This window comes from Plecotus auritus (assembly GCF_963455305.1).
Source record: "Plecotus auritus genome assembly, chromosome: 1".
Lineage (NCBI taxonomy): Eukaryota > Metazoa > Chordata > Mammalia > Chiroptera > Vespertilionidae > Plecotus > Plecotus auritus.
Genome location: NC_137770.1, coordinates 182,281,889 through 182,305,433, shown reverse-complemented (window position 1 = coordinate 182,305,433; position 23,545 = coordinate 182,281,889). Strand labels below are relative to the sequence as shown.

The 23,545-nt window shown below is 37.7% G+C and overlaps 1 protein-coding gene across 13 annotated transcripts in view; it reads left to right on the top strand.

The window, feature by feature from the left end:
* The window catches only part of PDLIM5 (PDZ and LIM domain 5), a 234,544-nt gene that overhangs the window by 65,428 nt on the left and 145,571 nt on the right, over nt 1–23,545 (top strand). For all 13 annotated transcript variants that reach the window (XM_080641045.1, XM_080641044.1, XM_080641043.1 and 10 more), the window contains one exon: nt 8,413–8,564. In XM_080641045.1, the coding sequence (XP_080497171.1) occupies nt 8,413–8,564 (152 nt within the window). The remainder of the gene's footprint in view (nt 1–8,412; nt 8,565–23,545) is intronic.

Here is a 23,545-nt window from a genome sequence, read left to right as displayed (position 1 = left end):
GATAAGTACTAAAGTAAATTTCTTTTCAACCAGCATAGATCATTCTTAGTGAGCATCTAACTATTAAAATGGTGTTATCTACATTATAAAATGATCTCTGTAATATACTTGGGCATGTTTATCTTCAATAAATCATTTCTATTGCTGATACCTACTTTTTAAAGTTTGTAACTGCTGGCTTATTTCCAAGGGAGGGAAAATAGAAGGTTTGGGGTGTATATTGAGAATTCCCTATGATTTGGAAGGATACATTTCATTAGAGAATTCTAAAACAGTGTTGGAGTTGCTGCTATGGCTAAACATTTTGCCTTTTGAAAAAGCGTAGGGCGATATAGCAGCTGTTTTAAATAGTTATTTTAAAGAGAAATATTAGGCAGTTTGAGTTATTTAAAATAATACCTGCCACATTGGGTTCTTTTAAAAATGAAACTCCATAGTGCTTTCATTGATTTTATTGTTTGTTTTGCTGAGTTCAGTGATTGGTTTGTATATGTGATGTGTTGTCAAGAGGTAATAGTTACAGGAAGGATTAACCTAGTAGGTATATATCTAACTCCTTACGAATCCCAAATAGCATACTTCTTTGAAGATAAGATACATATTTTATTTAGTACAATTTTTAGATCTTTGTCTAAGTGGGATGCTATCTTGAGGTACTAATATTTTCTTTTCGGAGCAGTTTTATAAGTATGTAGTGCTACTTTTCTCTTTTATTAAAAAGTTTTAAGAAGAGCCCTAGCCGGGTAGCTCAGTTGTTTGGAGCATTGTCCAGATATGCCAAGATTGCGGATTTGATCCCCAGTCAGGGCACATACAAGAATCCACCAATGAATGCATAAATAAGTAGAACAACAAATGGATCTCTCTCTCTCTTTCTCTCTCTCTCTCTCTCTCTCTCTCTCTCTCTCTCTCCCCCCCCCCACCTCTCCCTCTCTCTCTCTCTCTCTCTCTCTCTCTCAAATCAATAAATAAGAACTAAAAAAAAAAAAAATTAATGGAATGCTGCTGGAACCACACATTTGTATGCAGGGTAAACATTTGGGGAAAGTTTAATTATAATTTTATTTAAGTACAATAAAGTTACTGACGTGTTTAATGATACACATAAGTATTACTGTGAGTTAATTAGTTCTAAATTATAGTTATTCATTATATCATTTAGATTATTTTAGTTATTCAAATCAAAATGCAACATCTTCCTTCTATAATGAGTTATTGTTTTGATGTTCTGTTCAATTTAAATATTATTTTGTGCATATGCACACGGATGGATAACACACCTAGAAATAAGGCCAGAATCCAGCTTACCAAGCCTGGGATACCTCCTGACCCTTTCTGCCCTCATGGTCTTGTTCCCTGTTCTACGCCCTCCCTATACCAGTACCCTCTTTTGTTCCCTTGTTGTATGTTCTCTTGTTTTCTTTCTTTTTTTTTAAAAAAAAATGTATTTTATTGATTTTTTACAGAGAGGAAGGAAGAGGAATAGAGAGTTAGAAACATCAATGAGAGAGAAACATCGATCAGCTGCCTTTTGCACACCCCCTACTGGGGATGTGCCCGCAGCCAAGTTACGTGCCCTTGACTGGAATCGAACCTGGGACCTTTCAGTCCACAGGCTGACGCTCTATCCACTGAGCCAAACCGGTTTTGGCTGTTCTCTTGTTTTCTTTCCTTCCTGTCCTTCGCTGACTCCCAAATTCAAGTCTCATCATGAACATCACCTTATTGATTCTTATCCTTTGGCTCTTAGTACAGTGTCAACACCTAACTCCTGGGAAGTGGTGATATGAGGTCACCATTCTGTGGGAATGGAGTTTGGAAAATTCGGACTTGGATAGTGGTAGATAGGGAAGGAGGACAGGGTCAGCTGGTTTCCTAATTCTGTGGCATATTGAACTCTATTGCCGAGTGAGGGGAAGGTTTAGGCTTATAGAGTCAGAGAGAAGAGAAGGAAGAGGAATATTTGCTCTTCCTTTAAGGAGAGAAGGGAAAAGCCAGAAGGTCTGACTGGTAAGTTTGAAAAACTGTCTTCCTGTCCCTTAGGTCCTTGAAGCAGGTGTCCAGCCTGTGTGAATTGGTGGCATTCTATAATTAATGAGGCCCAGTGCACGAATTTGTACACTGGTGGGATCTGGCCGCCTGCCCCAATGGGGGACTGTCGGGGCTGGGCTGGCAGGGGTGGAAGGGGACTCAGGAGGTTGGCTGGCCAGCCCCACCCTCAATCGAGGTATGGAGGGCTGATCGGGGGCGGGGTTGGCTGGGGGTAGGGAGTGTGGGTAGTTGGCCGGCCGGCCCCACCTGAGATTAGGGTGTGGGGGCCGATCGGGGGCCAGGTTGGCCAGGGGGAGGGGTCGTGGGAGGTTGGGGGCGGCAATTGGGGCCCCAATCAGGCCAATTGGCCACCGCAGTGAGCATCATAGCGACCGGTCATTCTGGTTGTTCTGTCGTTCCGGTCACTTGGCTTTTATATATATATAGATAATAATAAAACAGTTCCTGTGCATTGTATGATATGTGCTGTGCTGGTATTTTATTTAATCTACTCAACAGCACTTCGAGGCAGATGGGATTATAGTCCCCATTTTCAAGGAGAGAGAGCTGAAATTTAGGCCTATTAAATTCATGTCACACAGTTAATAGGCAGAGCATGAATATGAACTCATGTTTGCCTAACTTCAAAGCCTCTGCTAAGTACTGTGTTTTTACTTGCTATGTGGATGTAAGCAAGTCATTTAATCTCTTTGAAGCTCCCTTTCCCCGTCCTGTAAAAATTTTGATAGTGGTATAAAGAACGATAAAGGGCCTCCAAAGTCCCTGACGTACTGTTGGTGCTCTGTGCTCTGTGAATAGTCCAGTTTACTTTCTCTGGGTCACTCCTTTCTCCGGGCAGAAAATGACTATGTGAGAGGAGCCCCCCCCTCTAAAATGACTGAAGAAAATTTATCTTTGGGCATTTTCTAGTTAGAGTAAAGTGGGAGAAGCCTAAGTCTATGATGTATATTTTCCCTTATAGTCTTCCCTGCACCCCTTCCCACCCCTTCCCCCCCCCCCCCAGAGTCTACCCATCTGCATCAATAAACAGAAGCTCAGCAGTAGTTCCAACATGTGCTGCCATGTATGCTTGCAACTTAAAGTGAGACCACAAAGCAATGCTTTTAAAGAAGCATACAGCTCTAGTTTATGGAAAATTGGACAGCAGCACTGAAAAATGCATTTAAAGATCAAAAGAGAAGCATTTGCTTCTGATTAGTTTGATTTATACTGGGCTTGACCCAGGAGCTTCCCACAACTGTTTCCTTCTTACAAATTGTGCATTTATGAAATACACACACCCTTATGGCTGTCATATAACATGTATAAGATTTACTGATGACAGAAACTTGTTACTGCTTCAAAAAAATGCAAGCTATTTAGACTTGTACAAACAAAGGAAAAATGAATTATGCAAATAATGAGTGACCTTGTCATTTTTCCTTAGCTGCTCACAATTCATAATAATGCTGCATAATCCCCAATTAAGGGGAGGAATTTATCTTTGTAATGAGTGCATGGTTTGGGGAAGTGGTTCCGAGGATAAGTGAAGCTCAGGAGTATTCAAGGATCTGCGACCTATACAAGTCTTAAGTTTGTCTCTAGGCATTGGTCCTTTCCCACTCTACATACAGCATTAGTTCAGGCTCTTCATGATCTTTAGTTTAAATCATGTGATACAAAGCCCGAGTATTGAATAATAAAGATAGTTCGATATTAAGAAAAGAAGTTAATGTAAAAAAGCCAAGATAATATTACTAAGTTAAAAAAACTGTAGACAAAAATGAGTTTGACAGTTTAAATAATAATGAAAGATGGTACAGATGGTGATGGGTATTTGTTTCTATGTCTGATAATTTATTGAGAAAGGGTTGAGATGAAATATAATTAAGCTCTTTCTAATACTTGTTCAATAAAGTTAACCAAGGGGGATTGTGATATCACTTTGGAGGTCCTAGGAAAAATACATTACTAACTATCCAAACTGGATTTACTTTGTCCTATTGGAAATGTGGTTTGATTTTTTTACCTTACTTAAGTCAGTTCAGCCTAATTAATTGAAGATGATCATTTTCAGATTAGAAAAATATATTTTGGCTCTTTGGTGAATTAAGTATCCTAGAATTTAGTATATTAAACTGATGTACTGATTTATTGATTTCTCCTTTATTACGATTTAATCAGATATTTTCTAATATCTGCAGTAATCAAGGTTCTTGGAGAAAAGCAACTTATTTTAAAGCATGATTCCCGACCTTATGGTGCTTGTTTTGAAATTAGAAACTAGTGGTGACAGATTATAGATGGCATGTATTTCAGGCTACGGTTTTATTCTGCATTGTAGGAAGAAGATATTTGGAGATTTTTTACCCTTATTTTAACATGATTCGAGTCCCAGTGTGAAATAGTAGTAGGGCCACCATTATGAAATGTGAAGATGGAGGCGGGGGCAGGAATACAGAGCTTCTTGCAGTAGGCTGTAGACAAGATCAAGGTGATAGATGATCATGGTGTGGATTAGCACAGGAGGGGAATGGAAGGATATACAAAATTTAGTAGCTTGCCTAGATGTGGTACTTGGAAGAGGCAGAAATCACAGGAGTTATAGGATTTCTGTGCTCTACTATCTGCAAATAAGAATGTGGCAGAGTAAAAGCAACCTTAAAAAGGTAACTTTGAGAAGTTGGTTTTGAACATCTTGAGGTCATAGGATCTTAGAATCTAGTGAGGCAACTAGAACAAAGGGGTAAGAAAAGTTTTATCTAGTAATGACACTAGATTTGATCATTTTCTTTCTACATTGTTCATTATCTTTATATTATTACAGTACGGAGTATTTAAATTGCTTTTGTTGGGTACATTTAGAAAAATGTTCCATAGGTTTCAATGTTTCTATATTAAGGCTACTTTATGCTAAAAATGGTCATGTAATTTAGCTATATTCTGTTTTTTATTTTTATTCTTTTTATGCTTGCCTTTCTTGGCTAAAATAAAATCTAGGATAAATTATATTTATACTTTTCTTTTCAGTATTCAATTTTAATTCATTCATTGATTTTAATAGGGAATAGATGTTCCTTTGTATTGTCATCAAAGTCTTTCAAATCTGACTCCTATTTGGGGATTAGATCTATACACTTTTGTGCATGCAGAGAGCTGACGAATAGGTAAACTTGTAAAACTGGAAGGGACCCTAGGAGAGCCTTTGAGACCATCTAGTACAGCACCCATGTTTCTCAGATTAGTAATCTGAGGTCAAGAGAATAGTAATAATGCCAACATTTATTGAGTTGTAATCTCACATAGTCATTATAATAATCCTGTGAATAAGTCCCATAGAAAACTATTGACTTCAGGAACTATTTTCTTTGTAGATGTCTTTCACAATTTAAACAATTTAGTTCCATACATTAGAGAAGAGCAGTTATTATTTCTGTGTTAAATTAAAATCTTATATCTGTTAGATTTTACATAATTTTAAGATATTTAAATTAATAAAAAGAAATGCTAATTATTAAATGATGGGCCACATCTATTATTTAATATATAGCCATGTGCTGCTTAACGACTGGGATCCGTTCTAAAAAATGCTTTGTTAGGTGATTTCATTGTTGGGGAGAATACCATAGAGTGCACAAACCCATATGATATAGCCTACTTCACACCTGGGCTCTATGGTATAACCTATTGCTCCTAGGATACAAGCCTTTACAGCAAATATGTCAAACTCAAAGGCTAACACAGGCCAAATAAACAAGGTTTAAGTTTATGTGGGCCGCAAAAAAAACAAAAGCTTCAATTTTCATAGAAACATAGGTTTATTTACAAAGAGACATACTGAATACAAAGGACTGAAATAAATGAGTAATTGTTAACATAAAATAATAGAACATTTTAATAAAAATTAATATTTTTTTCTTGAACATTAACTTACCAGACACTGAATAACTGCACAAATTAATAAGCATAGTGCAAATAAACCTATTTTTCTTGTTCTCCAAAAGCGAAATATTTCTTGTTGCGCACACCAAACAAGTCAGTACAAGACTAATGACGTGGCAATTGGCTGCTAAAATATTTGCTGCTAGTATTAGTGGAGAGAAATGGTGCACCTTCGTGTAAGGCGTGTAAGGGAAATTAATGCAACATGATTATAGTAATCAGTCATTAGCGAACATTGTAGTTTGTTATTAATAATTATGTATAACAGGCTATTGTAGAAATTAAGTTACAAAATTTTTATTAAAACGTTTCTTACCATTATTTTGGCTGGGCCTCAAAATTATTCGTTGTGGGCCACATGTGGCCGTGGGCCGCGAGTTTGACATGCTTGCTTTACAGCATGTTACTGTACAAAATGATACAAGGTTAAGTTAAATCAAGCACAAAAGAAAGAGATACATGCAGTCAAGACACTGGTAAATATGAGATATATGAAGCTGCTACCAGCCTAACATGGCATAATATTTTACAACAAACTTCTTTAATAAATACAAAGAATAGAATCTAACAATAAAAAGTGTAGTATAGTAAATACATAAACCAGTAACATAGTTATTTATTATGATTATCAAGTATTATGTACAGTACATAATTGTATGCGCTGTACTTTTATAAGACTGGGTGCACAGTAGGTTTGTTTTCACCAGCATCACCACCAACACATGAATAATGGGTTGGGCTACAATGTTATTATAGCAATGATGTTACTAGGTGGTAAGAACTTTTTAGTTTCATTATAATCTTACTAGAGGCCTGGTGCACAAAATTTGTGCACGGGGGGTGGTCCCTCAGCCTGCACCCTCTCCAATTTGGGATCCCTCTTGCAATCCGGGACCGCTGGCTCATAACCATTTATCTGCCTGCCTGCCTCATTGCCCCTAACTGCCCTCCCCTGCCGGCCTGGTCTCCCCTAACTGCCCTCCTCTGCCAGCCTGGTCACCCCTATCTGCCCTCCCCTGCTGGCCTGGTCACCTCTAACTGTCTCAGCTTCAGCCCCCGCCACCATGGCTTTGTCTGGAAGGACGTCCGGAAGACACCCAGTCTAATTAGCATATTATCCTTTTATTAGTATAGATAGGACCACTACTGTATATACAGTTGTTGTTGACAGAAATATCCTTATGCAGTGCATGACTGAAGTAAAACCATATCACTTAATGTACTTGTTAATTTAAAAGACTTTTTCCTAAATCCAAAATTCACATGTACATATTCCTTTTATATTTTAAAAATACTGCTGATAAAGTATTTTTAAAAACATATAATAAAGTTCTATCTTAATTCTTTTATTCATGATCCTGTGATTCTGAAATCCAATTCATTTAATTTTCATTAAATTTCAAAACTACTTTGACAGCCATATAATATATGTAATAAAAGGTGTGTATATGTATACATCATACATACATACATATATATATATATATATATATATATATATATATATAATATAGTTATGTTGGTAAGTTGTATATGAGTTAAATTTTGATCTGTTTTGTTAGTCTAGAAATATTATTTCTTTAGTGGCAACATTTCATTAATTTTTCTTTACCTCCAAATATCTGGGCAGCTGAAATAAGTTTTTTTTTTTCTATTAGTACAAAGAGGAAAATAAAATCACTATACCATGTATATGAAAGAATGTTTCATTTAAAAGGTTTGAAATATTTTTTATATCTTATATCTGTTAGATTTTACATATCCTTGCTCAAATAGATATTTTTTTTTAGTAGAAAATTTTACAGAGAAAGGCAGAAAGATTGGAGATTAAAGACTGTGGTACACAAAAAAAGTCTGACAGTCTCAGACACACTGGTTTCCTTCCCTGCCTAAGTGCCTGGAGCAGGAAACACATCAGTAGAAAAGATATTTGGGCCTGTGATCTAAAAGAATTCAACCCCCCCAACACTGGATGTGAATTGGACTCAACAGGAAGGATTATTCAGTTGATCCTCCATTTGTATTACTTTTTGTGCTCAAACAAAAATGCAGCTGTCTAAAGAATTTTAAAATTACTTTTAAAAGCTAATATTGAATACCTTATTAAGCTTATAGTCTTTTTCTTTTGCTAACATGTAGTTTCCTTCACTACTTCTCTTCCTCATTTGTAACAATCACACTCTACTGTTACACAATAAAAAAGTGGAGAAATTATTAGGGAACCTTTCTCATAAAATGATTTTAGTTTTATAGAGCAGATAAAAATTTAAGAACATAAACATGAATGTTACTTGATTTTTAACTTTACCTGTTAAGATAATTTTTACTTTGTCTAATAGTATATTAATATATATTTCTTTTGATGTAAGCAAAAGTATAATTTTCATCTGTTTATTATTTATTTCTTAATTAAATTTTAATTAAATTTATTTATTACAGTTAAAAGATGGTGGCAAAGCATCTCAGGCAAATGTGAGAATAGGCGACGTGCTTCTTAGCATTGATGGAATAAGTGCCCATGGAATGACTCACCTTGAAGCCCAGAACAAGATTAAGGGTTGTACGGGCTCTTTGAATATGACTCTGCAAAGGTAAGTTGCTTTTTGTTTGGCTCTGAGACAGAAAGCAACCCAGGAATGTGTGTTTGTGTATCTGATTCATAGTGTTAATTAAAAAGCACGTTTTACTAGCCTTTTTTCAGATAAATAAGAAATATGATGGCTCTTAAATTGAGTTATCGAGCGGTATAAGAATTGGTAAAAGCTTTGGATTATTTCTCCATAAGGAGGCATGTATTCTTATACTGACAAAAATTGTCAGTAAGTTTAAGAATTCCTGACATTTCTCAGTGGAGCACAGGCTAAAAATCTTTATTATATTTGAGAGTATTCTTTTAAGGTATGATTTGACTTAGTATGTCTTTTCTCTTTGTTTCCTGGGTAGAAAAATAAAATTTTAATATACTCATAAGTTCAGATTTTCTGAACTTCCTTTTGTTTTTTAAAGGTACCTGTCCTTAAGTATAAAATAGCTGATGATAATGATGATAATGTGTGAGGCATTTTGAATATCTCAACATTTGACCGACATTGAAATCACCTGGATTGCTTGTTAAAAATACTGATAGGATTCAGAATATCTGCAAGAAAGAACCCGGAATTTTATATATATTCATTAAGTTTTATCAATCAATCCTCACCTGAGAGAGAAAGAGAAACATCGATGTGAGAGAGAACATCGATTGGTTGCCTTCTGTATGCTCCCCGACTGGGACCAAACCCACATCTTACGTATGTGCCCTGCCTGGGAATCGAACCTGCAACCTTTCGGTATATGGGATGTTGCTCCAACCAACTAAGCCACACCAGCCAGGGCCAAGAACTATCTATATACATAAAAGCCTAAGCGACCACCCAGCTGTCTGACCGTTCGACTGGTAGCTATGATGTGCAATGACCTCCAGGGGGCAGACACTCAATGCACAGGCATGGAAACTTGGAACAGACTCTGATGAATCTCAGAGGGAAGAGGGAAGTGGGGAGGGTGGGAAAAGATTAACCAAAGATCTTATATGCATACTAGAGGCCTGGTGCACGGATTCATGCACCAGTGGGGTCCCTTGGCCTGGCCTGCAGGGATCGGGTTGAAACCGGCAGTCTGACATCCCCCAAGGGGTCCCGGATTGCAAGAGGGCGCAGGCCAGGCCGAGGAACCCCACCAGTGCACAAATCCGTGCACCAGGCCTCCTCTAGTACTTTAATAAATTCCCTGTAATTATTATGAATTATAAGTTAGAACCACTGCAGTATCTTGGCTATGGGGAGGAGAAAGAAGGAATGTGAAGAGAGGGTGATTGAGTGTAGCTTTGAACCTTTAGGTTTATAAGGAAGGTGGCTGTCATTTACCATGTGGCTATGGAAAGTTTTAAACAAGTCTTGTTTTTAATGATTGCAAAAGTGTTTCTATTCTATAAAATTTGGAAAACACCTTTTCTCCCCCTAACATCTCAAAGTCTTCCATAAATTATCTTGTGTATTGTAAATCTTTTAAGAGTGGAATAACATGTGGTGCCTTCCAAATGTATTTAGCTATGGCGATTTTTTTTAATCTCTCCTGGGACTATTTAAAGGATATATACAGGGTAAATTATATGTACTTGTCTGGAGTATCAATTTGGTCTTAAAACTGAATAGTAAAATTTTTTATGAACTTAGACTTACAGATTTACTTTGCTGTATCATGATTTTCTAACCAGTTTCTTTTTTTTCCCCTTGAGAGAAATTCCTTTCAGTGGGACTATTGAGTCAAAGGTTGTGTAAATTTAAATTTTGATAACTATTAATTACTAGGGACCCGGTGCACAAAATTCATGCACTGGGGAGGGGTCCCTCAGCCCAGCCTGCCCTCTCTCACATACTGGGAGCCCTCAGGGGATGTCCTACTGATGGCTTAGGCCTGCTCCCAATGGGGAGCGGGCCTAAGCCACAGTCTGGCCTCCATTTGTGGGAGGCGACCGGTCTGATCAGGGGAAGGCGCAAGCCCTATCACCCCGCTGCTGCAGCCACTGCCAGTCACCGCACCTTCCAAGGTATTTTCATCAACACAAACTCCAGTCCCTTCACCATGAAAAAATAACTTTCTTTAGGCATTTTCAAGATGTGTCTTTCATAGGATATGACATTTCTTTCTTTATTTTTCTTTTTATCCTCGCCTGAGGATATGTTTCCATTGATTTTTTTTTTCCCCCTTACTTCCGATCCCAGTCTTGGCCCCTGCCCAAGCCTAAAGCCTCCGCCCCAGGCTTTAGGCTTGGGAAGGGGGCCCCTCCTCGCCCCTCTGATGGCCGGCTGGGAGTGACCTGGGTGCCAAGGAGGTTCCCGGGACCCAGGTATGTATGCAAATTAACTGCCATCTTTATTGGGTTAATTTGCATACTCACTCTGATTGGCTGTGGGTGTAGCGGAGGTATGGTCAATTTACATGTTTCTCTATTATTAGGTAAGATACATTTTAATGCATATAAAAGTAATCAATGTGAAATATAACCTTGCTAAAAAGTTGTATTTTGATAGTATCCTTTCTGCCCATAAATGAAAATACTCATTTTTATTTATGGGTATTTTTACTAAGTATGGTTTTGAAAGGGAATCAAGAAGTCAAGAAGCTTAACTTGTGTGAGATATCAACAAAGCAAAACAAATACAGATGATGATGGTCTGTTTCTCAAATTCTAAAGTTGAAAGTTTATGTAGAGTATAAGCTCTTTTCTTGGGCTGTGTATCATTTCTTTCAAACCAGACTACTTGTTTTCATATTGTGCTCCCTATTTTATGACCCAGGACCCAGTATTTTATTTTCTACTTGAGTCCTGGTGCATGAAATTCGTGCACTTGGGGTGGGTCCCTCAGCCCGGCCTGCACCCTCTCGCAGTCTGGGAGCCCTTAGGGGATGTCCGACTGCCGGCAGTTGGACAGTCGGACATCCTTAGGGCTACCATGGAGGTGGGAGAGGCTCCCATCACCACCACTGTGCTCGCCAGCCATGAGCCCAGCTTCTGGATGAGCGGCATTCCCCCTGTGGGAGTGCACTGACAGCCAGGGGCCAGCTCCTGCGTTGAGCGTCAGCCCCTTGGTGGTCAGTGCATATCATAGCAACCTGTCATTCTGCCATTTGGTTAATTTGCATATTAGCCTTTTATCATATAGGATTGAAACCATTTCTAGGTCCCATAAGAACAGATGAAAACCAGAGGTTACCCTGTTTGAATACATTTCCAGTTTGAGCAGCATTCTGCTGCTGCCTCTTATAAAGATTCTTTTAAGCTACTTAAATACATTAATTTTGTCTTCATATTTCTGAATATCCAGGGACCCCAAATACGAGAATTTTAGAGTCCTGTTGTAATTCATTGTAATTCTTCTCAAGTTTTTGAATGCTTCTTGTGTTAGGTAATGTCAGCCTTAGTTATTTTTTTTGCCTCTTAACTCCTATGACAAGTTTATACCATTTCATTCAGTATTTAAATATACACTAGGAATAACAAGGCAGATTCCATGATTTATATACAAATAAACCTAATTAATAGTCATACCTAATATTGCCTATTAATTAATTACTCCCTGTGTATTAGTTCTATTTCTCCAACCAGACTTCTTGAAAGCAAAGACCATGCTTTTTGCATTACTTGTATTTGTACAGTTTGTGTTTTTAATGTCTAGTAAATATTTTATGGGTTTTTCCCCCAAATTGGAATCATTTATTTATTCCACAAATATTTCTTGAGCTCTTGCTAAGTGCCAGGCATTGTTACAGATGCTGGGGACACACCATTGAACAGAACAGATAAAAATTCTTGCCCTCTTAGTGCTGACTTTTTAGTGAACAGAGGCATACAAAAGTAGAAATGTATAGTATGTCACGTGGCGATAGGAAATGCCAGGGTAGGGAACTGCAATGGAAACGGAGTGTTCAGGAAAGCCACAGCGAGAAGGTGAGTGGATATCTGGTCCTCAGTGTCCCAGGCAGATGGAAGAGCCTATGCAGCCGTGGCCCTGTCAGGGAGGCCAGTGGCCTGGAGTGGAGCAGGTGAAGGCAGACTGGTAAGACGTGAAGCCAGAGAGGTGGCAGGAAATGGTGGGACAATGTGTAGGGCCTGTGGGTTACTGTACTATTGTAATCAAACTTCATTGTTCCTGGGCTTGTAAAACAATTGTGAGAAAGACTTGGGAGAGTTACCGTGCTTGGACAGGGTTTGGGAGAGAAATGACTTCATTATTGGAAAGAGGGGCTCGAAGAAGGAGCAGACTAAGCCTGTCCCAGTCTTGATAGGGGCAGCTCTGCCTTTTCCTGTAGAAACTGTGGCTGCTTACCACTTCTGCGGCATTCCTGCTCACCTCCACCCAAGAATCCCAGGGGGAGAATATAAGTGAGAAAACCCATTTTTGTTTTTTGAAATGAACACTGCCAGCAAGTTTGTTTTGTGATTTTTTTTTTTTTGGCATAAATATTGTTATGTATCTATTTAAAAAAATCAGGGTGATTACCAGAGGGAAAAGGGATGGGGTGTGGTAGAAAAGGGTAAAGGGGTGATAAATGGTGATGGAAGGAGACTTGACTTGGGGTGGTGGACACACAATATAAAAACAGATAACGTATTATAGAATTGTACACCTGAAACCTATATATATATTTTTTAACCAGTGTCACCCCAATAAATTCAATAAAAATTAAAAACCTGTCTCTGCTTTAGGTCCAATCTCAGCATCCTAAATAGAATTGAAGAGGGAAAAAGTAAAATAAAGATACTTGATTAAGGTTATTTGTAACATTTTTTTTCTATCTAGTTTAATTTAGGGATATGTAATAAACCAAACATTATCTCTCTGTGATATCCTAAGACAATAAGACTGACTCACTATACTCTGGATAGCTAATGAATGCAGAGGTTTAGAAGGTTTCGTTTTGATTTGTCTTTTATCCCAGAAAAGGATTCGAAAAATAAAAATTTGTGCAACTCGTACTGATTCTTTTTTTTTAGTCCTCACCTGAGGACATGCTGGGGGAGAGAGGGAGAGGGAGGGAAAGGGAGAGAGAGAGAGCAAAACATTGAACTGTTGCCTTCTGTATGTGCCCCGACCCGGGGTTGGACCTGAAACCCAGGTATGTGCTCCTGATCAGGGACGATGCTCCAACCAACTGAGCCACTCCGGCCAGGCTGGAACTGATTCTTAAGAGTACTACAGTTTACAATGAAAAATTCTATTTGGAATTATTTTCTCTCTTGTGCAAATTAGGCACATAGGAATGTGTTTATTTTTAAATATCGAAACTCATTTTACCTATGCTTTTGATCTGAGTCAAAATGGATCATTTAAAAAACTATATTATTTTAGCTAATAAAAAGAAGAAAATACCTTTTTAAAGCTTTTTTTTATTTCCCCCTCTTTCTCTGTTTCTCTGCCTCTCTCTCCTTCCTTCCTTCTTTCATTTTTGTTTTGTTAATCCTCACCCGGGAATATTTTTCCATTGACTTTTAGAGAGAGTGGAAGGTAGGAGGAGAGACAGAGAGAGAGAGAAAAATGGATGCGAGAGACACATATCGATTGTTTGCCTCCCGCACACACCCTGACCAGGGCTGGGGATTAAGCCTGCAACTGAGGTATGTACCCTTGACCAGAATCGAACCCAGGACCCTTCAGTCCGCAGGCCAACATACTATCCTCTGAGCCAAACTAGCGAGGGCACCTTTTTAAAACTTTGATGTTCCACAGCTCTGTTAACTATATATTAGAGTTTGAATCTATGAGTAAGATTTTTTACTGTTTCAATCTATTTCCATAATTCTCCACATGACAGATAAACTTGCTACTAACTTACTCTATGAATTGGGGCAAGTTGCTAAACTTCAGGGCCTTAATTTTCTTGACCATAAAATGAGGTCATGGGTGATTTCTAACTTCCTTTAAATTCGGATTCTTGTTCTGGTTTTTTAGCTGTAAAATGATAAGTTCCCTAGAGCTTGGTATTAGATCAAACTAACTTAAGTTTGCTTATTTTGGCTGAGAGAATCAGGAAATTGGACTTTCTTCATTGTAGTTATCTTAAACTGTGCCAGGTTAGCAAAGTGACTTGTACTATTCTGCTGACTTTAAGATGAAAGCTTGGTCATAATGGATATTCAAAAAGCATGTAATCATTTAAAAATACTTATTTTATATTTTTTAATTAATTCTGTTAGAATCACAGAGAATGAATATAGCTTTTCTAATCTTCCTTGTTTTTTACATTATTGGTATTGGCATATATGTGTTTTGTTTTGTTTTTGTTCCTTAGAATTCATTTAGTGTGTACCTTGTTATGATTGGAAATGAAAGATCTAGAAGGATTGAGTTTTGAAAAATATTGATGTACTCCCCCTTTTCCCTTATCCTTCAAACAACAACAGAGAAAATTGTCAGAGGTCCAGTAACTACTACTAATAAATGACAGCTTGGAATAATTTAATAATTTAATAGGTACATTTCGTTATGATAAAAAAGAAAAAGTAGCCATTGTACAGTCTGAGGCTCTTAGCCATCTTTGGTTTCATTTTAATGATTGCTTAACATTCTATTGCTGTTAGCTTTATGAGTTCAGCTGTGTTCTTTCACTAATAGCATAGAGGCTAGACTTCAGAAAGTATTTTTTTTTAATCAAAGTTTTCAGTTATATCTGGGATATTTCAATTCATGTGAATTAAAAGATGTTTAGTTCAATTTTCTTTTCATTGGAGTTGGATGTTATCCCATTTCAAGTTACTTTCCCCCCTGGGTATTTTACATGCTTTTCTAAATGTCTGCTCTATAGTTTAGGTTTTACTGTTTTTTGTTTGCTTGTTTGTTTGTTTTTTTAGTTTTAGTAGTTTTGGTTTTTAATTCTTCAGTTGGAGGATGACTATTTTTCAGTAGGATTGAGTTTGATTGCATCCTCCCCATTATTAAAATTAGAAGTGCTGCTTAGGAAGGGAGAAGAAGACAAGCACACACTGACATCTCTTTTGTGCAAGACTTCACATATATCATTTAATTCTTATTTCAGTTCATTGAGGAAGGAGTTAACATGCCTATTTTTCAGATGAGTACATTATGGCTTGGAGAATTTATGTTACTTGCCTAACAAACCCAGAACAGTTCAAAACCTATGTCCTTCCTACTTTTCCTGTGTAGCAAGTGGCTTAGTGACTGTAGTTTCTTAATAAAATTTGTTAAGATAGACTCTTTGACTCTTGTACTTGTAAGCAACAGCATCTCTGTCCAAAACATTCTTTACATTTTCAGCCTTACCTGTCAGTATTCTATAATAAATATTATACCTAAATTATTTTCTATGTGCTTCATAGACCCTATATATTAGAATGAAAGTAAGAGAAAAAAAGGAGGCTTAATAGGCTCGTGGGCCACCAGAGGGCCACCAGATAGGAACATTCATTTGGATACTGACTTATGTATATGGCTGCTGACCTTTATCATAATGTCATTTTTATTTTTCCATCCCAAATTTATAAGCCTATTGACTATATTTGCTAATTTATTTTCAAATTTTAAGTTTAAAGACTTAGTTTTTCAGTAGGCTTCTATCATTGGGTTCCATGAGTAATTAAGGATTCAGGAATTTTTGCTCAATATGACACTGTAGAAAAGAGATTGTCAATCAACAAATCAATCAGCATGTGTAGAAGTATTTATCTGATATCTTTTTCTTTTATTCAGTGTGGATAAAAATTTTTAAAAAGAACTTGAAGGCTCATGCTAGTTCATCTTTTTTGATAGTCTGTAGTAATTTGAACATTGCAGATTTGTGCAAACATAGGTTGTCAAGGTGGACTTCACATTTTGAAATTTTTCCTTTTGAACTTTGCATCTTGAAAGTGTTTGTTTATTTTTTAACATAAAAGTCTTATTCCTCTGAAGGAAAAATTATTTCAATGTGTAATCTTTGGGGAAACAATCCTAGGAAGCATTAAAAAACCTGTTTATTTTTAAAGCTTTATTGTAAAGTTTTAACATGCACAATTTTTTTGGCATGTGCAGGATTTTTAAGTAAGGCCCCAAAATGGAAATATAAGGAAGGAGAATGGTAATAACACTGGCTTCGAAATAAGGCAAACTTGGTGCAAACCTTGATTCCACCACTTTTTAGCTGTGTGACCTTAGGCAAGTTATGTAGCTGACCTTCAGTTAGCCATTTGTATAGTAATAACTACCTTGTAGGGCTATTATAAAGATAAAATGAAATAGCACATGTAAAGAACCTAGGACATAATAAAGATAAGTTTTCTCTCCTTTCCTCCTACTTCTCTCCTTAATTGACAAGTGAGTATTAATAAGAGTATGCATCGTCAAATTACTTCTGGAAGACCATATTTATTTTGTTTCTTAGCAACAAAATGGGTGTGACTAGAGGGAAATAGAGAGAAAATGAGAGGGCAGTGTGGTAAGTAGTTATCTGAGAAAGTCAGATGATGAAGCAAGTGTTAGAAGAAAGGCCTGTTCAGTCCAGTGAGTGATTTTGATCATACAATTGTAATTAAAGCTTTTTAAAAGAGTGGTTACAAACATCATGTTTACTGCCTGCTAACTGCTGCTTTCGTTTAAAGTTAATGTCTTATCCAGTGATTTATGGCAGCAAAAAGAAACCAGGACACACCTAGTCCTGTTTGTTCTGCTGATTCCTCTTGTTCTCAGAGGAACCAGGCAGATGTAATTCTCTTTAATTGAGGTTAGTTAATTCAGAAAGACAGCCCCCCCCCCCCCCCAAAAAAAAAAAGTTTTTCTCTTACTCTCTCATCCAAATTCATGTCTTTTCCCTTTAATTCCCAGAGTAACATTAAAATCAAGTTAAAATATGGACTTTTGGACTGTGTTTTTAATACTTTTAGAAATTTCTCTTTATCTTCCATCAGCACTTTCAGTAATTACTTAAGTTGAGTTGAAAAATCTCACAATGTTCCAAATTTTTAAAAATTGGACTTTTCCTCTAGATTTACCTTATGACTAGCAATCATAAAGGGTAGATATAATGAGCATGATTTATAATTCCTGCCTTTTAGGAATTTATATCTATTCATTGGGATTAGCACAGACAGAAAGTACTACAGGGCCATCCAAGAGGGCAACACTCCATTCCAATGGAAGGGTTTCCTGGGGGGTGCTGAAACTTGGGTTCATCTTTGAAAGATGAGGAGGACATCTCAGATGGAGAATACCCCTGAGGGAGTGTGGAGGTGGCCACTCCCCAGCATATGTTGGATTGAGCATGTTGATATTCCAGTTGGGAATAGAGACAAGAATAAAAGGAAAGTTAGGTTAGAATAGTGCTTTGCAGGGTCTTGGACACTGAAGTAATAAAGATTTTGATCAGAAAAGTGGCATTTTTAGGATGATATTTAGAGATACTTTAGAAGACGGTAGAGAGACCCTGGAGACAGGGAGGCTGGTCAGGCAAGTATGCCAGTGACTTGGCTCAGTGTGGGCTTGAAATGGAAAACAGGAGAAATGAGAAAAATTAGAACTTGTGAACAGTAATTCTAAAAGCCACTGTGTAGATATGAGGGAAGAGCCAAAGATCGTTCAGGTTTTAGCTGCTAGACTCAGGCTGTTCTTTCACTCTCCCCCTGCTCTTCTACTTACTAGTGTCTGGCTTCTCCTCCTGTCTTGTCACTGGAACTACTTCACACTTGCATGTCTCACAAATTCTTCAAACTCAACAAGGTCAGAACTGAGCTCAACACCTTGAATCACCAATTTGCACCTCCTGCTGAATTTATCTTGGTGAATGGCCCACCAGCCACCCCATTAACCAAGATCAGAAACACCCATTCCTTGCCTGAACCTCCCACATTCATCTCTAACCACCTGTTAGGTAGCTTGTATATGTCTTAAAACAGACTGTGAGTAGAATAGAATAAATTAGCATGGCTTCAGGCTGTGTTGGTGGGGAGAGACACAGCTCCTAGTCATAATGCCTATGTCTTAAACAGAAATGTTTAAGATTCATTTGTTAGCATTTACTAATTGAATACTTGCTGAACTGATTGATCCCTGGGGATAGAAAGGAAGTCCTCACTCCTGCCCTCAGGGAGCTCACAGAGTTGGACCCCTGGTTTCTAACCTTCAATAAGGACCTTTTAAAAAAATGTCAAGTATTTCTTGGGCAAGCCTTCCCCCACCACATTAATAATTGCATTTTTAGTAACTGCAGATTTTACAAATATTGCCATTTTAAATGAAGAGGAAGATTTTTTACATCTACGTACAGGAATCTGCTTTTATTAAAAAATCCAGATTTATGCATGATTTAAGCAGATTTTAAACAGAGTTTGCTACACAGATGAATTTGTGGATCACTTGTGAAAACTTAAAACTGTGTTACCTGCTTCATGTGTGGTTCACTGATTGGGAACCACTGGCCAAAAACATTGTAAGCCATCTGAAAGTAGACAGGGAAGCAGAGATAGCCACAGGGAAGGTGAGACTGAGGAGAGACAGCCTGAGGGTGTGGAGGGAACCGGAGCTGGACATAGACAGCAGGACAGCTGGAGGAGGAGAGTAACATGAGAAGATTCTCCTGGTCATGTCTGCTTAATAGATTAAAAGGACCATGATTCCACACATTGAATTATACCAAATTAACCTTCATTGTCATTTTAAGAAAGAAAAAAGTTAAATTTCAGAGATTTAAAATGAGAAGCATGCAGTGTGTCCTTGTATGAAAAGGAATAGCTGAGTAAGATGTAATGTGAACACTGATTAAGTGGCAAGAAGGTCACGCCTAACTCCTGAAGGGTAGAAATAACGTTCTATTTATTACATTCTCCAGTGCCTACCACCATGGCTTGAACATAGAAGATAATAAATATTCATTACCTTGAGTTGTAGAGCATTTAAAAACAAAGTATTTCTACTTTTGCCTGAGAAATTTAGAAATAATTCACAAGCAGTTTATTAGTGAGATAGAGTGACAAACTGGTCATTCTTGTGTATTTAATGACAGCAGTCTCCTTTTTATTTGGAGTTCCAAATAAAAAATTTTGTTCAGAGCTTTTGAAAGGATTGAAATTCAAGTCATTCCCAACTGTTTCCAGTGGCTGTTGTTGCTATTAAGGGTTTCAGAGACTGAAATAGCTTAGGCTTTATATGAGTTTAAAAGTAAATGGCAGTGATGACTGTGTAAAGCACATATGTGGCAGAGTATTTACACTGTCAAACTTTGCAGCTTACTTTTTCTTTAATGTATTTTAAAGCCTGCATTTTCATAGTAAGCCAGCTTTATAAACAGGTTTCTCAATGTCACTAGTCCCAATAATTTCTTTTACCAGCCATGAACAGTTTTCCTCTGAAATTTAAATGGATACGAAAAATAGTCTTTTGTTCATCTGTTGTTTGGGTGTATATGAATTTTAGTTTCTTGGGTAGTACAGCAAGGCTTCATTTCTGCATTACGACAAAAATCTATGATAATCCTGAATTCAATGACCTCCCTTACAGTTGAGTCTGCCTTTATCTTGATTGTTTTGGCTGAAGTGTATAGTACTGTTTTCCCATGTAATTCATCCTGTTACAATGGACATGAGGGACTTTCCAGATTCTTTTGTTTTACTGGAATTATGTTATATGGATTGTGCTTGGAAACAATGGATTATTCATTAGTTCAGAATATTTTTATTATCCTGAGAATATGTTTGGTTACCAAATTATCCTTAAAAGTAAGAAAACATTTTTTATATTTGAAAAATAGGCTAGTTAACTGCTTTTTTTCAAAGTAGCATTTTATTCTCTTGCCACCCTGGATTATAGAGCAATATCTCTTTTCCAGATTCATGAATCCTCTAATGTTCATTTAGATTTCATTTTCTAATGAGAAGCCTATTCATTCTAGTGAGGCAAAGAATTATCTCCAAGGGATCAAAGTGAATTGTTCCTCTATTGAAACTTTGCTGTGATGTTTTTAATTTTTGCTGTTGTTGTACATTTACAGTGAGATTATTTTAGTAATTGCAGAAAAGAGGTCCTTTTTATTTATTCAGAGAAGCTTATATTGGTTATAAAAATACTCATGTTTCCAAGAAATTTAGATAATAGTTTTTCTTCTGATATATCTGATGGAAAAAGTGTTAACAGTTGCTAGGGAAGCAATTTTTGTCTTGTTTCTTAGTACACACAGTAGGAATTCAGTAAGTAAAGCATATTAAAAATAAAGAAATTAGCATTTTAAATTCTTACTCTAACAAGTTACTGAGCTAGGAACTTTATATTCTTTAGTCATTTAACCGTCATAGCAAATATTGTGGCAGAAATTATCACCCCACTTTACAGAGAGGTCAAGTAAGTACTTCAGAGTCATACAACTTGTAAGTAAGTGAGCCAGAATTCAAGCTCAGGTCTGCTTCCCTCCTAACATAATGGTTTTTCTACAATATCACATTGTCTCTTTAAATAAAGGAATTAAAAATATTTTTATTGTGTAGTCATTGTAATGCCTTTGTCTAAAAGTTCATTTTGCTCTTCCTAATACACCACAAAAGAATTTTTACCATTAAATTTGTTCCATAGGAGGCAGAGCAAGAGGCAATATGGAGACATTTGTTTGCTATTCCAGTAATTTCAAATGCCATGGAAAATACTAGCAAGAAGGCAATGAATGCTCTTTGAAAAATTTGCTGTTTTCAAAGCTCACAAAATATTCCAGCAGTAATATTACCTCATTCATTCCTTTAGCAGCGCCAATGTATGCATTCTCTGGGTAAATTAAAGCAGCTTTAAAAGAAACTTCATCTCTAAAACTGTTTTGCAGTTGAATTAAAATGCATGGCCAAATTCAAGTATAGAGAACAGACTTCATATTTTCATAGCATTTTAGAGTTTGAAGCAACTCCAACTATCAACCAGTAGAGCTCTTAGTCCATCCATCTATGCCATTTGTCTGTATTTATACTTGGAAATATCTTCTTGACCTGTGTAAAAACATGCTGACAGTGACAGCTCTGTGACTGTAGTGACACTGGGACTGGAGTTGTGCAGCAGAGGAGAAAAGGAAGAACAGATGGGTGTTAACCTACGAGTTTATTAACCTTCTCACCAGGCACGTGTGTTCCCTGCTGTACTCTTTCTTTCTCCCTCTCTCTCTCTCTCTCTCTCTCTCTCTCTCTCTCTCTCTCTCTCTCAAGAAGGAAATATATTTTTAGATATTTTTATTGATTTCAGAGAGGGAGAGAAAAGGAAAAAGAGAGAAACATTAATGATGAAGAGAGAATCATTGATTGGCTACCCCCTGCACGCCCCACACTGGGGATCGAGCCCACAACACGGGCATGTGCCCTGACTGGGAATTGAACCTTGACCTCCTGGTCCATAGATGGACGCTCAACCACTGAGCCATGCCAGCCTACTCCTACATGCGGGCTGTACTCTTCTTCATCTGTTGGTGGTCTAATTACAATGTTCTTTTAGGTATCTTATGCTGAGAGTGCGAAATATACTGGATTTAGTGGGAAATTGGTTTCTAGCAAATACCGTGAATGTTAAACCAGTATGTTTTCTCTTACCTTCTCCTACTTTCTTTAAGTTGCTCATTTTCCTGTATTCCTTTCTTTCTTTCTTTACAGCATTGAAACCCTTCCACTTTAAAGTCTTAAAAATGTGCTCTCCAAATGATACGTGTCTGGAGCTTGAATAAACCATATGTAATTGAATTACATGTAATAGAAAAAATATTTATTAATTTCAGTGAACATAGAGACCTAGAGACCTTAGAAATATGAAGTACAGCCACCCCTCCTCATTTCCCCCAAACATACACAGGTGGGATGAATGTGATGGCAGGAAGGAGTAGAGTAGCATTGTTCAGTCACCTGAAGTTTGAAATTCTAAAAAGGAAGACTTTTTTAGACTAAGGATAGTGAGAAAGTTTGTCAGGATCTGAGAGAAGGGAGAGCCTAGTTCAGAATGATCCCATGCTTACATCCATAGCAAGTGAAAAGTTAGTACAGAAAGTACTCAGTTTTCCCAAGAATCAAATGAGATGAGCTGGGCTGGAGGTTGGGATAAAGCACAAATTAAGAAGCTTGAAAGTATTGTAAAAACCTTGGCAATATATAAATGAGTCACAAGAGGTACTGAATTTTCTGTGAAAATATATCTATATTTATATCAATATCTATATCTCTCTCTAATATATATGTATATCTCATTCATATTCCCCAATTTCCTTTGTAATTCCTTCTGAAAACATATCCTATATAATAAAAGCCCAGCGACCATAATGGCAGTACAACCCCTAGACCAGTCACACACAGAGGGCGACCCGCGGTGGGGGCTGGGCCACGAGTGGGCGGGACCAGCTGACCTCTTGGTCCCTCCCCCTGGCTGGCAGGCTCCAATCGCCTGATGGCAAACAGGGACCCGGGGGTGGGTTGTGGGGGATGTGGGTGGTGCCAGGCCAAGGCCCCCACTCCACCGGTCACTTCATACACACACAGAGGGTGACCCATGGCGGGGGCTGGGCCATGAGTGGGCGGGACTGGCCGAACTCTTGGTTCCTCACCCCCTGCCAGCTGTCAGGCTTCGATCGCTGATGATAAACTGGGAACCTGGGTGGGTGGTAGCGGGGGATGGGGCTGGCTGCTGGCACCCAGGGAAGATGGCCCTGATCGCAGGCTAGGCCTAGGGACCGTACCCGGGCACAAATTTCATGCGCTGGGCCTCTAGTTTAACTGTAATGGTGTGCCAGTAACTATGCTAGGACCAGGGAATGAGCAACTAATGGGAAGAAACAGACATTTTTATTTATTTATTTACTTTTTTTTTGTTAATCCTCACCTGAGGATATTTTTCCATTGATTTTTAGAGAGAGTGGAATGGAGGGAGGAAGGAAAAGAGAGAGAAACAATAATATGAGAGAGACACATCAATTGGTTGCCTCCTGCACTTGCCCCCAATTAGGCTAGGGATCAAACCTGCAACCCAGGTTTGTTCCCTTGACTGAGAATTGAACCTCAGACCCTTTGGTGCGAAGGATGATGTTCTGTCCACTGAGC